Raw genomic sequence first — 17,322 nt, forward strand, 5'->3', positions numbered from 1 at the left:
TTAGGAATTCCAGGTGTCATGCAGATCTAGGTGGGGCGGGGGCTGAAGTTAAAGGGGAATTGGACTAAAAAAATCTTTGACTTACTAATAACTCTGGCACCATTTGAGGATTTGCACAACAGTTGAGATACTAAAATTGGATTTAACGTGCCCACTATATATGCAGCTGGCTACTGGCCAAATGGGACACTACGTGCAACAGTGATTAACCTCAAGGTGGGGTTGAGCATGGCCTGGTCACGGTCAACCCCCACTACACACAGCTGAAGGCCAGGCAGAACGAAGGTTGGCTGCTGCATGATACAGAGGCTCTATCAATCATGATCACAACTTCAAAGAACCTACCACATTTATCAAATCACCAGTGAAGCACTTCTTCCCTTCCATTTACAAAATATAATTATTAGGAAGGTATGGTTAGCTTTGGTCATAAAATGTCTTTAAAAATCTCTGACATTCACTTAAAAATACAGTTAAAGTGAAGCTATATTATTAAATAAAACTGAAAGCCCCTGAAACTCTCCCGCTATGGCTAACTCTATAAACCATAGGGCAAACACTTGCCATGCAAACCATAACTCACACACCAAAATCAATGACTATGATTTCACACTATTTGTAATTATTAAAAAGAGGTTGTGACACCACAGTTTTACATTTCAATGCTATATTGTATCCACAGTGGTCTCATTCATAATTTTAATGGTAAGTTAATAGTCATTAGTGAGATCATTTATGTCACATTTGAGGTCATCTGGTGCAATGGTGTGTATGTTATGGTTTGCAATTCATCTTGCACTGCGAAGGATTAAAGAGCCCTAGTTTGGGTGATAGTGTTGGAGACATGACAGTGGCAAGAGAACTTGAGATTACTGCTGGGTAATAAGCAATGGGTATGGTGGGAGGTAGATGGCTGGAGGTGATGTAGTGGAGTGCTGCTTGTGGTTAGGGGTCCTAATAGTACTAGTTGTGGATAATGCTGCATAAATATTGGTTTTGGTGGACGGTCACAAGAGCACAGACTGTATCTCCCTCACCCGCTGCAACTCCTCAGACAGCTGCTGGTTGACACTGAGAAGCTCTCCCAGTTGCTCACGCTGCACACTGAGCTGGTCCTCCTTCATCTGCAGCATTGCTTTGAAAGAGACCTCCAGCCGCTTCTCCAGGCTCTGGTACTGACTCCTGTAAAACAAGAGAAACGAGTAAATGCATTGTGCAGCACACTTTGCTACAGAAGTGTTCTTGCACAACTGAACTATGCACATGAACCACGTCACTGAAAACGCTGGGACAATAGATATTGATTCACCAAAGTGAAAGGGGTAAAATAAGTGTCAACACACACACTTTGGCCCAGATAAAATCAAGAGCTGGCTCTTTGTCACACTCTTAGCCTCCTATTTGCTGTTAAGAGGCTGCGGACATTGCAAGAAGTGGAAACGATATCTATCCACAGCTAGTGCTGAGGGTTTTGTATGGGTTGCAGCTGGTCTGGGGCCTGTATGTTATTAACTTTGTCTGTGGAGGATTTATGTTGGGTGACTGAAGTTAGCACAAGAGTTTTAGAGTTGTTGCTCTGTCATGTAATCAAGTCTTACAGGTTAATGAGAAGGTGACATAAAAAAGGAGGCCTAGGCTGATTGATAAATGTTCCAGGTGAGGCGACGCAAGAGAGAGTTTGAACTTGGAGCTGAGGAGTAGGATAACAAGACCCAGTGTCTTGTCTGAAGTATGGTATACCTAGAGGTAGGAAACCCTCAGAGAACCCATAGGGACGGGGGAAAAGAGGCTCTTTCAGTGCCTCATGGTCAAAATAAACTGTCTAGGCTTAAAGAGCCTTTCATTATGTGCAGTGGTCATGTAAAACAGTATGGTGGGAATGATACGTAAAGGGGGACAGAAGATGCTCCTAGTAATTTCTGTATATGTTTATAAAAGCATGCACAGCATTGTTTCATTCTTGACTGACCAAGAGTATGTGCTGAAGAGAGGATGACATTGTCCATCTTTAGAATTTGGATTATGCAAAGTGAAGGCACTTGCATTAAATAGGGGTAACTTAGGAGGGCTAGGTCAGAGCTTTACCATGTTAGGGCTGGGTCACCATGACATGCAGAAAGTGAACACAGCAGAAATAGCTCTGTTTGCTTTCTGCTCCTGCTACCCAGTGCTTAATTTGAGCTGGTAGTGCCAGTGGGGCCCACTGGCATCCATTTTTGGAGACTGTCACTTATTTTTCTGCATCAGACATTTATCGAGAGCAAGAGAGGGAAACACATTTTTTTTTTTTATTTCAAAAGAGTTTTATTATTTTAAAAGCGCAAATATGAAGCATAAGATACAAGCCAAAGTGATATAATTGATATCGGACAATAAGGTAATAGATACATTAATGTAGAATTAAGAAATAGGAGAACAAATCATTGTCATACATTAATTTACAGACATCAGATAAATAAATTACTTAAGAAGGGAAGACCCAAAATGATAACTGGCAAAGATATATATCAAAAGTATCACCCACAGATGGCAAATTAGGGAGAAGAGGAAAGGGAAGAAAGGAAAAAAGAAAAGACGGAAAGAGTAGGAAAGAGAGGAGGAAAGAAAAAGAGAGACAGAGAGAAGAAAAGGAAGAGGAGAGGATTTCCAGAGGAATCACCCAACACACAAGACAACACTAACCAGACAAATCAAAGGGATATTGCTCCACCAACCCTTCAGATGCCAACTCCATGTACGAGTCTAAGGCTTTCCAAACACCAGAGGAAATAGAAGGAGAAAGATGAGCATGGTCCACTGACGTATGAGCACTTCGTAGAAAGGAAACCCAAGCCCACCAAGTATGGTAAGAGACGGACGAAAAAGATTTCCACTCCATGAGAATTACTTTGACTGCAATAGTTAACAAGAGGTCCAACAACTGTAACTCCATGGGATCTAAGGGCAAGGGGACTGGGGCCGCCAACGGACCCAAAAGAATTAATGGAAAAGACAGATGGAATTTGATGTTAAAGATGAGCATGAGGTGTTTGTGAACTAAATCCCAGAAGGGTTGGAGAAGGGAACAATCAAGGAACATATGTTGAAAATCGCCTGGTAGAAGCCCACAGCTCCAGCACAAATTGTCTTCTTTGAGATTGAGTGAATATAGACGAATGGGAGTCCAGTGAAGAAGATTAATAGAGAAAAATTTAGACTGTGTTAGAGAGGGGGCAATTTTGTTACGAAGAGAAAATTTACCAATATCTTGCCAGGTATCAGAAGAGATATGAGCAGTAACACTATGATCAAAATGATGTACCCATTTTTGCTGTGTGACAGTTTGAGAAGGGAGTGTAGAGGACGATAAAAATTTGTAAATCCGAGACGCAACATGACCAGTCCTGATCCAAAGCTGAAAAAGCGTAATCATAGGGGAAGAAGGATGAAGGTGGACTTTAGCAAGTGCAACCTTAATCTTAAGAAAAGTATAAAAATCCAAATTAGATAGAGAGAATTGTTGAGCAAGGGATGAGAAAGGGGAAGGATCATTGTTGGAATCATAGAGATGTTTAACAAGTGAGACACCTTTCCCAGCCCAGTAAGACATCAACTCAGGGTCAATATTAATTTTGATTTTAGAATTGCGCCAAATAGACGATCATCTAGTTTTATGTAATGGAATCGCTACTCTCTTATCCACCTTACGAACCGCAGCAATAGTGTCTAAAATAATAGAGCGAGAGAATGGAATAGAAAGGGTGTTTGTGGTTAAAAAAGATGCAGTCGGCAGTGGGGAGGCCAGTTCCTGTTCTATTGTCAACCATGCTGGAACGTGAATAGCTGGAGAAGAAAACCAAAGGGCACCCTGGGACGCCAGAAAAGCAGTTTGATACTTCCCCCAATCAGGAAAATTACAGCCTCCCATATCATAAGATTTCCGTAAAAATGTATAAGCAATCCTAGCCCTTCTATCATTCCATAAAAATTTAAAAGTAAGCAAATCAAGTTCATGAAAGAAGGAATCAGAAAGCCTTACTGGAAGCATAGAGGAAACAAAATTAATAATAGGAGTAATCATTATTTTAAGAGTCTGGATACGGCCCCACCAAGAAATATGTTTCGGAGACCAATTTTCTAAAAGACGTCTCACCTTAAGAATAGTTTGGGCTTCGTTATAAGTAGCCGTAGCATATAGGGTGGAACAAAAATAGATACCCAGATATTTTAGCTGTTTAGATTGCCATTTAAAGCCAGCCGAACCCATATGAGAGGAGAAGCAGTAAGCATTTAAAGGAAACATCTCTGTCTTATCTTTGTTCAGAGTGTAACCTGAAACTTTTGAAAAAAGAGCAATCGTATCCGAAATAGCAGGGATGGCCAGTTCAATATCATCAGAAAAAATGAGAACATCATCTGCATATGCAGCTGTTTTTATCTGATGAGACCCAAAAGAGAATCCCTTAATATCTGGATGCGAGTCAATCATTCTAAGGAGAGGATCAATGGACAACAAAAATAAGAGAGGGGACAAAGGACACCCTTGTCTAGTGCCCTGACAAAGGTTAAAAAAAGAAGACGTAGCACCATTCACCCGTATATTAGCCCTAGGTCGGGAATAAAGAGACATAACCATACGAATAAAGGAATCACCAAGATTATGTGCACATAGAACAGCTCTTAAAAAAGGCCAAGATACCTTATCAAAGGCCTTTTCAGCGTCAAGGGCCAAGGCAGCCGCCGGAAGATTAGATCGCTTAGCGGCACCAAGAATATGACAAAAAGTACGAATATTATCCCGTGCAAGGCGTCCTTTTACGAAACCTGTTTGGGAGGGATGAACCAATTGAGGAATAAAGGACTCTAAGCGTTTAGCTAAAATTTTAGCAAAGATCTTGGCTTCCATGTTAAGAAGGGAAATGGGACGGAAATTTTTTGGGATCTGCGTGATCCTTCCCTTCTTTGGGGATAACTACAATAGTAGCATCAGCCGCGGAACCAGACACAGAACCATCCTTAATAAAAGCATCAAAAACGGATTGGAGTTTCGGGACAAGCACGGGAATAAAGGTTTTATAAAACGCAATAGGATAACCATCAGGACCAGGAGCTTTACCAGACCGAGTAGCTTTAATCGCGGAAATGATTTCATCAGAAGTAATCGGGCAATTTAATGATTGATTATCTTCCTCCGAAACGACTTTCAAAGGAACCGACTTCAAGAACTCCTGACATTGTTCAAAAGAAGCTTGGGCCGATGGGGTATATAAATTATTATAGAAATCACGGAAAACCTCAAGGATTTCTGCAGTTTGAAATTTTTTCATACCAGTCAGTAATAGAAGAAATTTGGAAGGTATTACAAGAAGATTCCTGGAACTTTAAAGTGGCTGCAAGAATCTTGCCCGCACGATTTTTTAACAGCAGTCTCTTAGATTTCTGAGCCTGCAGGCCAATATGAGCTCTCTTAGTGACTATAGTATTGTATGAATACTTTAAGTTCTTAATAGACTGGAGGTAGGTCTTGTCCTGAGAGTGTCGAAAAAGGGATTCCTGACGTTTGATCTCATCTGCTAAGTCCGTGAGTTCCTTCTTAATGGCTGCATTTCTCCCTGACATACACTTAATGACCTGACCACGGAAAGTACACTTAAAAGAGTCCCAGAGAACAACAGGGGAACTGACTGACCCAACATTCTCAGTAAAAAAAGTCTCAATGTCATTGGAAAACTCTCGCACCAAGGACTCATCATGTAAAATTTCTGTGTTGAGTCTCCACGAACGAGCTCGTGCCCTAGGGACAAAGGACGTAAGAGTAAATGTCACTGCGGCGTGATCAGAAACTAAAATAGGGTGAATAAGCGGAGAGGAAGAAAATTGAACCAGAGAAGAGTGAACCAAAAGATAATCAATGCGTGAAAAGGACGAATGAGGGGAAGAAAAAAAGGAAAAGTCACTACCAGTGGGATTATGAAGACGCCAAACATCCTGAAGATGGGTAAGAGAGCACATATTAGTCATTTGTTTGTGAGCTTTAGGGGGACGAAAGTTAAAGGCAGAATTCCTATCCAAGATAAGGTCCATTGGCAAGTTAAAATCACCACCTACAATAAGATTGCCAGAGTGAGGGGTATCCTCGAGCTTTTTGGTGATCGCATTCCAAAAGGACGGGTCATCCTTGTTGGGGGCATAAATATTCATGACAAATAAGACAGCATTACCATTGGACACCTTAGATAGTAACCAACGTCCCTCTGTATCCTGTTCAGAGGAAACGATAGATAACCCAGAGTGTTTAGAAACTAAGATAATTACCTCATTCCTTTTACCACAAGCATCCGAACAAGCAACATCAAAGACCCACTCTTTCTTCAAGAACAACGCCTCCTTGGCAGAGAGCTTTGTCTCCTGAAAAAGGACGAGATCCGAAGAAAGAGATTTACAGTAGTCCAAAATCTTTAACCTTTTGACTGGATGATTTAACCCTTTAACATTAAGGGAGAGTATATTTAGTCCAGACATAGAACCAATATCAGGAAAAAAAGATATTCCCTATGTGACAAATGGAGCGCAACAACCAGGAGAGCTAACCAGCAGACATCAACAGCCAACACAAAACAGGGTGAGACCAAAGAGGAAATCCGAAAAGAAAAAAGGAAAGAGGAGGAAAAAGAAAGCAAAAGAAAACAGAAAAAGAGAGAGAGAAGGGCCCATCCGGCAGGTCTGAAAAAGACCAAATTCATACAAGGGGGGACATGGGAAAAAGAGCGAGGGGCCAACAGGAGAAATAACAACAACAGCATAAAAAGCCCCAGAACAATGCATAGCTGATTATACATTTTAAAAGAAAAACTATCTAAAAACTAAGAGCTGGAATCAATTATAACTTTAGAAAATAAAGCGAAATGAGAGACTATAAAGGCAACATGTTTGACCAAATTAATATATATATAACAATTAAAATGAATCATAGAGAGCGGTAAGAGCAGGAGAGAGAGAAAAAGGAAGCACGTTCAGGCAATAAGAGCTGATGGAAAGTGAACTAAAAGATAACATTACTATTAGGTAGAACCAGCCCAAAACGGACTCCATCAAGAGAAAGAGGACCATAATGCAGAGAAAAGAAGAAATACAATCTAAAGCATACTATATGATACAATATGGAACAATAAGTGAAACATACTAAAAAACGGTATATAACATCCTATCAATATAGCAGTCCGTGAATCCTTATGGCAGCTAAATAAGAGATCTAATACTACATATAAATATGTAAAATCTATATACAAACTTATAGACAACTGGCCATGAGTAAATAAAGCCATATACACCCAAACTGGCAAAATAAGTATACTTGCCTAAGTAAGTGGGCATGTAGGTAAGAGAGGCATAGATCTATCAATTACAAAGCATCTATAAAAAACTAACCTACTCGAAAAAGACAATTAATAACACAATGTACTGAAATCACTCAATGAAAAAATCAATAAAGAAGGTATAACTAACAACTATATGAATGACCCATATTAACTCTAAATATAGTCATAAATAAATACCTAGTAAACAGATATAATTAAAACACCTAGACAAACCATACAGCAACACGTTGATAACGCAAATAAAAAGACAATGACCAACTCCATAAAATACGAGATAACAAAAAACAACCATGAAGCAAAAAGACCGACCACAAAAGGATAGGTTAAACCAAATTTCACCACAAAAGTCGACGCACATACCAAAGACAAACAACGGGAAAGGAAAAGGACCATGACCTAATACGTCGAGAAACAAACTGGGGAGGCAAGGATTAACAGGACGACACGCGATCAGGAGTGAAGGCAAGCCAACATGAGATGCTACGACAAAAAATTAAAGGGTTTATACAATAAAACTAACAACACTAAAGACCAAAACACCATAACGATAATAGGGGAGCACCAAGAGACGACAGAAATACGTCAAAACCAATGGACAAAAAGACCACCGCGCAGATCTAAAAGCAGCTAGACTAATAGATCTGACAGAGACAAAAAACAATGGATTATGTATAGCCGCATCAGGTGCCAGAAGAACCAGGAACATGTGAAGCCCCCGTTTGAAGATCCATCTGCAACTCCATTCGATTATCCAAAAACGAGGCCAAATCCGCAGGTTCGTCGAAAATTCTGACACGACCTTTGAAAGTAATGCGGAATTTTGAGGGACCAGCAAAGGAGAAGGGGATATTCATCTCAGACAAACGCTTCCGAAGATTAAGGAAGCCCTTTCTCCTTATCACCGTGTCCCTGGCAAAGTCTTGAGAAATTGAGATACGATGGCCATTCCAAGAGACAGCTCTAATCTTCCGCATATGAGCCAAGATCTGCTCTGTATGTTGATGACGCAGCGGTTTAAAAATTATCGCTCTTGGTTGCGTAGCAGACTTGGGGCGAAAGGAGGGGACACGGTGTGCCCGTTCCAGTTCAAAATCTTTATGGAAAGAAATTTGTAGTGTAGATGGAATCCATTGATAAAGAAACTCAATCATGGAAGATGCCTCTTTCTCAACATCCTCTGGAAGACCAAAAATTCTCAGATTAGATCTACGATTACGATCCTCTTGTTCAGTGAGGTCTTTCCTCAATGCTGCCATGGAACGCTCTATCTGCGTGAGAGATCTAGAGTGCTTTTGCATGGTATCCTCTGCGCCACTAATCCGTGCTTCTGTACCTGAAACACGAAGGGAAAGGGCCTTGAAATCATTCCTGATGGCTAACACCTCCACCTGCAATAAATCTGTATTAGTCTTAGTAGACGGCGCAATTTCATAGACCTCATTAAGGCGCGTCAGGATGGACTCAAGAGTCGAATTAGTGTCTTTAGGAGCAGGCTCAGGTGTTGGGGAAACCTGTTTGGACCTCTTAAGAGATGCTTTAGATTCCTTAACGTCCTTAGCATTCGGTGAAGGGGCCATATTCTCAGCCATAGAGCAAACCACCTCAATAGGATCAAAATACACCTCCTCAGATATAGTGATAGCAAGAAATGCCAGGGGCTGTAAAACACTCAATGAGCAAGATGAAAAATGGACAGGAAGAAATAATGTACTTGCATCAAAAAACGCCGAATAGAGAATATGGCAGGCGATCCCAGTCAAAAAAAACCACCTCACAAAAAATATCATGTGCTGCAGGCGCAAGTAGGCACTCACCGACTACGAAAATAACCAAAATCAAGCCCAGAGCAAAGAAGCCTCACATAAGGAAGTGGCAGTGCGTCTGACGAATAATATGGTAGCAAAAACCTCAACAAGTTCACACAAGGGGCAGCACTGCAATAGGCGGCAGGAAAAAACAAAATAAACTCAAGAAAGGTGAAAAAAACGTCACCAGCTCCTGTATGCCTCCACTCCTGACAGGATAATCCAGTAGCGTCGTCGTGTAGGAACGAGAGTAAAACTCCCTCACAGAAGAAACAAAATGGCGGCCGCTTGTGAAAACATGAAGCGCCACCTTAGAATGCCAATAAGTGAGCTCTGGCCACTTTCCACCTCTAGAAAACTCCCTCGTAGCATACACGGCAGTTTCCCATGCAATATTCCATCTTCGGCGCTGAGCGGGGCATTCCTCAGCGTCAGCAATGTCTCCGTCAGCCCTCGCTCTTCACGGAGCTCAAGCGCGAACCGCCATCTCGCCGCGGCGCGCAAGCCACGCCCCCAGAGGGAAACACATTTTAAAGACGGAGGAAGAGAAAGACGAAAAAACTGTCACAAATCAAGCAAATCGGAATCTGAAAGTGTGAGATGAAGGGGCAGGGAAAGTCTGGCAGTGGATTAAAGAGACATGAACTGAATTAAAGACTACACAGCCTTGGAATTCGGTGGGCTAACAATCAATAATATGGGTACAGGCTTCTAAGCAGAGCTTTGAGCAAAAGCACTCATTCTGTAACAAATTAAGCACTGCTGCTACCTCCATTATGGCCTCTGAGATTAAGGTTTGCAGGGGCACTTCCAGGGGTCCAAGAAATCAAGCCAGGGATGGAAGTTTCTACCACTATCTTCCTCTGACATCCATCCCTGGGACCAAGGGACCTGTGACACCCTCCAGGATGCTAGCTCACCTGGTGTTTGAGCTCTGCTGCTCCTCACATAAAGAGGGGCGTTCCAGCTGTCCTCTCAGTTTGGTCAGGTCTGTCTCAAGCTCTTGGACTTTCACCTTCTCTGTCATTAAGTCCTGAAACAAAAGATGCGGAACAATAATGAATAGTTAGATCACTTGCACTGTGTCCAAAAGTTTACCCATTGCTGGCACGCCTACACTTTTCCTTATGCAGGTCCTGCACAGCCTCTGCAGAGCTGCACTTTAGCCTGTGCTGAGTAAAGGTCTGTGGGACTGTGAGGTATTTATCTGGAGTCCCGGGGCAGGCGAGATAATCAGGCTTCTCCCTCTAGGCCAGTGATTCTTAACCTTTTGACTTCTGCAGATCCCTACTTATTACCGGAAGCTGGGGACCCCCTCTGAGTCACTGCTGGAATCCGGGGACCCCTACCTAAGCAATTGTGATGATTTGAATAGCAAAACTATTAACAAAAATAGAAACACAGGCATTCATCAAATTAATACAGAAATGATTAAACATTTTATTTAATTCACAAACAAATATAAAAAATACAATTTTAATAGAAAGGTTGGAGTTTTGTTAGATTGAATTGAGGCAACTCATTGTCCATACTATATCTGATGCACTTGCACTGCTCCCACAGATACATCTGAGGATACCAATTTAAATTTTAGTCTCTAATTTCTATTCCTTGACATTTAGAGAATGTTTTAAAAAAATTTACTTTTAGATGTTGCTTCTTCATTTATATACATTTTATTAATCTGTTAATAAAATGTACTTTTCCAAGTAGTCGCAGGAGCCCTGAGTAGATGTCATGGATCGCCAGATGTCCCCGGCACATCGGTTAAGAATCATTGCTCTAGGAAAATGCCCTCAGCGGATTCCCTAACTGAGATTTTCAAAGCACATTAAAGTGAAAAAAAGAAGAATAAAATCATGGAAAGGAGAAGAGGGAGGGTCACATGTTAATCTAGGGAAGATACTAATATAGGATGGAATCGTTTTGGGTACTTTTTCTTCTGTGGCACTGGATCTCTCATAGAATCACATGCTTAAACTATGACTACCAGGCAGTGCCAAGTGAGTGGAAGGTGGCAAGGAGGGAACTTAAGCTCAACTTCACATGAGCAATATTATCTATGAATAACTAATATTGAAACATATGTATTGAGTGCCGCTGCTCTAAATTTTCTTTCTAGTTTTATGCCAGCAGGGTTGTTCGGCTAGGCAGCAGGAAGAAGTCTCCTGAAATGTGAGGCCAAACATTCAGTATTCTGTCTGTGACTCTTAGGCTTCCAGAACCTGTTGCAATGCACTATAAGAGCAGGCCTAGAGGTTCTTGTGGGCCGGCGTTTCCCAGATAATAGCCAGATGAAAATGCCACAGAAAGTGTCATATTAATGCCTCATAATGTATATAACCTGCCCCATAATTTCACAGTCCTTGCTTACAAGGTACTTTAGCACTAGGACTCTAATTACCAGTAGCCCGGCTAAAGGAGTAATAATTATAATTTTAAGTTCTGATACCCCAGGATTCAGAATTTAAAAGGTGCAATCATTATTGCCTATTACAAGCAGTGCGCTTAAAAATGAGGCATAACATGCGGATTTTGGTGTATTTGCCGAGCATGTATTCCCAGTAAATTTCAACAGGTGTGACCTGCTGAATTCCACCTAGGGTAAACTAAACAGATAAGGTAATTACCAAGAAACGAATTGCACGTAGATCAGAAAAAACACGCCCCACTCGTAATGAGGACATATGAAATTAATTATTGGAAGATATATATTGAAAGTGTGATTATGTCCTCCTGATTAACTCAAGAAAGAAAAAAAGTATGAACGAATTGCCAATAAACACTGTCAAAATTCTAAGGGTACTCAAGCCTACTTCATGGAATGGCTATAAAATCCAAAACTATGCTAGAAACCTCTTACTGGAGATGCATTCTTAGAAACTATGATAACCAGGATGATTTGAGTTAGAGGCTACTTAAGCTTAACCTGACATGAGGTTTATACCCTGGGAGTGACTAATACTGAATCATAGGCCTAGGTGTGGTCACGCTATGACTGCATTTTAAGTTCTTCATAAGAAACAAGTCGTGCCATGTACGCCTGCTAATTCAGTGTTCAATCTGGAAATGAGGCTCACCTTAACTGAAAAGTTTCAGCAGCACCACTTGTCCTACTGCTGTCTCAGATCTTGCATTGTTATCTATAGTTTAGTGTTATGTGCAGGCTGACAGGATTTCCATGCTACAGCCTTGTAGATATCTGTAAACAGGACTACTGCAAAAAACGCCACAGCCATCTTTCTGGTAGAGTGTACTCCAACCGCACCACAAAGAGTTTCAACAACTTTGGGTCAACAGCGGTGGAGAGAAATCAAATCTTTCGATAAGGATTAGCCTTTCTTGAGATTTCTTGCCCTCACTTAACATAAGCCCTTTGAACTGTCCATGTAAACCTTGTGACATCTCTTAATGTCCAAGCAGCATAAACATTATTAGTGTAGTTAGAGATGGTTGTATGTGGTAAGAAGTTGGGCGCAAGACTGGCTGCATCAAGTTAAAGTCTGCAGTTATCTTGAGTATAAACAGTAGGTTTAGCTTCAAAACAATTATGTCATCATAAAATCTGAGATAAGGGAAACAACAAGGTTTGTTTATGACTGACCCTTTTCACGAATATCACTACTAACAAGAAGGCTGTTTTCAAAAGTAAGTATTTTAGGTAAACCTTGTGAGATGACTCCAATGGAAACCTCTGTAGGGCTGCTAAACCTGTTTTGAAATTCTATGGGGAGCAGGTCTGGAACCTGTTAGAAATGTTCTGAACACAACATTCATAAATCCTTGATCTCTATGTGAGGCTCTGAAGTGAGTTATCCTTCTGTAGCAAGAAACCTCTGATGAAAAAGTACTTAAATCCCGGCTCTTTTACATGAAGAACGTATAGCATCATTTCCAGACTTGGGGCCTGATTTAGAATTTAGAGGATGGTGTAAAATCCGGCAGGGCGATGGAGTAAATCACTCAATCACCTTGATGGACATCCGACCCCCTAAATTTAGAGATGTCTGCCAGCCTTACAGGCATTTCTTAACACTGACAGGAACTGTCGTCATGGCAGTTCCTGTCAATGTTGTAAAAGTATGAACGCTGGTACCATCAAACATTATGCCGGCAAACAAACTTTTACAAAGTTTAATGTATTTTCAAAACTTGACTCCAAAAGCAGGAGTTTTTGAAAAAAGTAAGACTAATGACCCCCAAGCTATGAGAGTCATCTCCCATGTGGTGGGTGTAATTTTTTTTATTTTCATTGCTGGCAGTGACGGACAGCAAAAAAAAGCCATCCAACTACCCATTCGAAATTGGGCGGACAGTAGGATGGCTTATCTCCAACAGCCCAGACTCCATCGGGCCACGCAGCCAAAATAGTCTCAGTTGTCATCATATTGTCGGTCGGCTCAGCTCTAAATCGGGTTGTGACAGAGTAACCTCTCTGCCAAACTCTAAATTAGCCCCTAAATTCCATAACTGCCAGGTGTTTACACACTTCTGTGCTGGAGCTTCTTTAGAAAAATCGGCATGAAGTTAGTCAAGCACCTATATCACTTTGGTCTCTTTGCACTCCCATAGATACTATGGGCCAGATGTACATAAAAGTCAGTTTGCGATTTCCTAATTGCAAATTTTTGTGATTCGCAATTAGGAAATCGCAAACATGCATGTACAAATAGACACATTTTGCGATTCCCAGTGGGTCGCAAAAAGGCCTACCTCATTAATATTCATGAGGTAGGTCTCGTTTTGAGACCTATTGGGAATGGCATGCACTCACAGGGATGGTGGCTTGCTGGGGTCAACAGACCACCATGTCTGTGATTGTTTTTTAAATAAAGCTAATTTTATTTTGTAATGCAGCCCGTTTTCCGTAAAGGAAAACGGGGTGCATTTTTAAAATAAAAGTGAAAAGTTACCTTTTCATTTTTTAAGAGCGGGCAGTGGTCCGTGGGACCACTGCCTGCTCTTAAAAAATGCTGCTGCATCATTCACAAAAGGAAACGGGTCCCTTGGGTACCCCTTCTCATTTGCGAATTGGTTACCACCAAGTTGAAGTTGGTTGTAACTGTAAATGTTTTGCGACTGCATTCCCAGTCGCAAAACATTCCTACATACCAGAGCGACTCACTATTAGGAAGGGACCCCTTAACACACCCCTTCCTAATAGCAACTCGCAAACCCTATTTGAGATTCGGTAATAGGTTACCAAATCACAAATAGGGTTTGGTACATCAGAAATAGCTTTTTTCTGGTCAATAACGGCCCGATTCGCAGAGCAGAAAAAAGCTTTGCTATGTTTTTTCAATACGTTCAGGGCTATGTATTGGTGCAAACCCTGCATTAATATTTAATTATAGCTTGAAGCTATAATGCAAAATGTGGAGATCGTTTAATCTTTTTAAACAAATTTGAATCCTGGGATTACTGTCTAGCGAATCACATCTCGGTCTTGGTGGAACACCTTCCAGGGACATCCAATTAGGTGGCAGATTGCCACTCCTGGCATTGGCAGGACGCCAGTCTCTGGAAGCTCAATCCCCAGGTGTTTCAGGCTCTTCAGTCCCAGTGGGGTCCTTTTACTATGGACCTCTTTGCTTCACGCCTAGACCATTAATTGGATTGGCATTGCAGTTAGCGCCTGGACGCGAATGCGGTAGAGACGAACGCCTTTCTCCAGGATTGGAGCAAGGAGAGCGGATATGCATTTCCCTCATTCTCAATGATCATGAGACTGTCCTTCCAGATTCGGAGGCTGCAGGCGGACCTTATTGTGATCTCACCAAACTGGAGGTCTCAGACATGGCTTCCAGGTCTGATGGAACTTTCTTGGGATTTTCCAAACCCTCTACTCCTTTTTCTGGATCTTCTCTATGATTCCCTGGGTAATCCTCACCCCCTGGTCCTTGCGGGGTCACTTTGCCTCATGGCGTGGCGGATTACCGGAAACGTTGGACTGTCACGGGGATTTCACGACAAGCTGCAACCTTTCTCTCCAAGGCTTGGGCGGATTGCACAAATAAGAGATATAGTGAACTAAGCAGCCTGGTTTCGATGGTTGGATTGGAGCCACCAATGGCAAGTGGATCCGTGGGGTCTGACATTGTCCACAGTCTGAATTTCCTAGCCTCTTTAGCTTCTGAGGGTATAACTTACAGGTCCATCAATACTTTTAGATAAGCTATTTCAGTGGGTCCTTGGCCGAAGGACGGCCGTCCAGTAGGTGAGCATTCCTTGGTATGTAAGCTTCTCCAGGGTATTCAGTTATCCTTTCCTCCTGGGCCCAGGTATTCTACATTATGGGACGCCAATAAAGTCTTGCGTGTTTTTAAATCATGGCCTGTGAATAAATATATATTGCAGAAACAACTGTCAGTGACACTAGCTACCTTGCTTTGCAAGGTGTCATGCCACAGAGTATTTGATGTTCAGGCTCTGGACCTTACAGGTAGAGTATTTACTTCGGTTGGAGTGACTTTTCATGTTTCCAGGAGATCTAAATGTAATTCTAGGATTGTGTCATACCCCATTTTTCTACAGGTTCCAAAGTTGTGTGTGGTAAAGTCAATTAAGGCCTATGAATCTATGACATCGGACCTCTGCCAACATGGGGAACAGTACTTGCTAATTGCCCTTACCAAACTGCATAGAGCGGTATTTTCTCCCACTATTGTCAGGTGGTTTAGATGGGCCATGCAGGAAGTTGGCATTGATATTTCAAAGTTTGGAGCTCATTCGGTTTGAGGGGCCATAGTCTGCAAAGCATTCTCTCTTGGAGCACGTTTAGAGGATATCCTCAATGTGGCAGATTGATCTTCAGACTCTATGTTTCAGAGGTTTTACTTCAAGTCTGTTCCTAATATGGTGTCTTTGGTGGTGGACAAGCTTTAAACTAGCCTAATCCTCGCCTCCGGGTCCTACCATAGAATTAAACATTTCCAAACTATCTTAACAGAATGTTTAAATTCTATTAAGGACACGGAGACGAGGATTAGTCCTACCCTATTTAGCGCAACAGGGTGACGTACTACCCTCCCTTCACTAGAGTTAAGTATCATCTCATGTGTTTTGAGTCATGCCAATGTTAGAGTATACATGCATTGTGGTTTATGGAGACAGTCATGTTATATCAAACGTAATTGGACGTATTTTTTGACAGAATTATTATGCTCATTATCCATTCCTCTTCCTCGAAGTGAGGACTTATGCTGTGCCTTGAATGTCAGGGATGTACTCATTAAAACAGGACTGAATTTCTGACGATGGAGGTGTTTTCGCACAAAGAAAGAGGAGGATAGAGCGGTGGTGCGGGGTCTTGAGGGACATGCTGCATGTTGAATGGAATGTTTTTCTGTTATTTCCCGTTGAATCATGGGAAATGTTGTTTTATAGTTGCATTGTGTAGGGTTAATGGCTGCTGGTGCTAAAATAAATGGAGAAAGAACAGCCTACACTTTGCCTCCGTGTTATTAATAGAATTGAAACTTTCCTTTACGATAGCTAGGAAACTGTTCACTCAAGGTACCTGTCTTTTGGTCACAGTTGTTATCCTGGACTGTATGGAAACATACCACAATCAAATATTTTTTAACATTTACACCTCTTTAGGCTTCTATTATGGGGTGGCACCTCTCCCTCACCCCGATTCGTTGGCCAGGAGATTGCGCTGAACATGAAGTTCGCCCGATTGTTGGCATTTTTTCTAAAACATGGTAATTTCCTCCGCTCGCCCTCATGCAAGAACTCATTCCTGCCAAGACTTAACCCCGAACTTTGTTTCTCCACGTCTTCTGAGCGTGGGCTTAACAGGCATATATAGGTTTTTTAGGGGTTCATGGTTCTCATAAGGAATAAACTGGGTCAGAGGATTTTGGAAATCTGGAAAGCAGCTGCAAGTTAAAAGCTAGTTTAGGTTACTTGTCTTTTGGATTTAGGTATCAACCAAGACTAAATGGAAAAATATGTGGGGTTAAACACATGGATGGGTTTTCCATGGGCTTGGCCAGGGATCTTCACTCTTTATACTAAGTAATGCTTTTGATAAGGGAGAGTCCATTAGGGAATTCTGCAGTTTTTGGGCAGAATGTTGGCTGGAACTCAGGGAATCCTACCAAACCTTGACATTCCTAAAATGTACAGGATATGGGGAGTCCACGGCGATGTCT

The 17,322-nt window shown here is 41.6% G+C and overlaps 1 protein-coding gene across 1 annotated transcript in view; it reads right to left on the bottom strand.

Moving 5' to 3' along the window:
• The window catches only part of LOC146798677 (girdin-like), a 439,241-nt gene that overhangs the window by 157,351 nt on the left and 264,568 nt on the right, over positions 1-17,322 (bottom strand). Inside the window, exons 16-17 of the mRNA XM_085625977.1 lie at positions 10,084-10,196; positions 1,038-1,182 (exon numbers count right to left, since the gene is read on the bottom strand). Coding sequence (XP_085482103.1) covers positions 1,038-1,182; positions 10,084-10,196 — 258 coding nt within the window. The remainder of the gene's footprint in view (positions 1-1,037; positions 1,183-10,083; positions 10,197-17,322) is intronic.

The sequence above is a fragment of the Triturus cristatus genome, chromosome 9, assembly GCF_964204655.1.
Source record: "Triturus cristatus chromosome 9, aTriCri1.1, whole genome shotgun sequence".
NCBI classification, from domain to species: domain Eukaryota; kingdom Metazoa; phylum Chordata; class Amphibia; order Caudata; family Salamandridae; genus Triturus; species Triturus cristatus.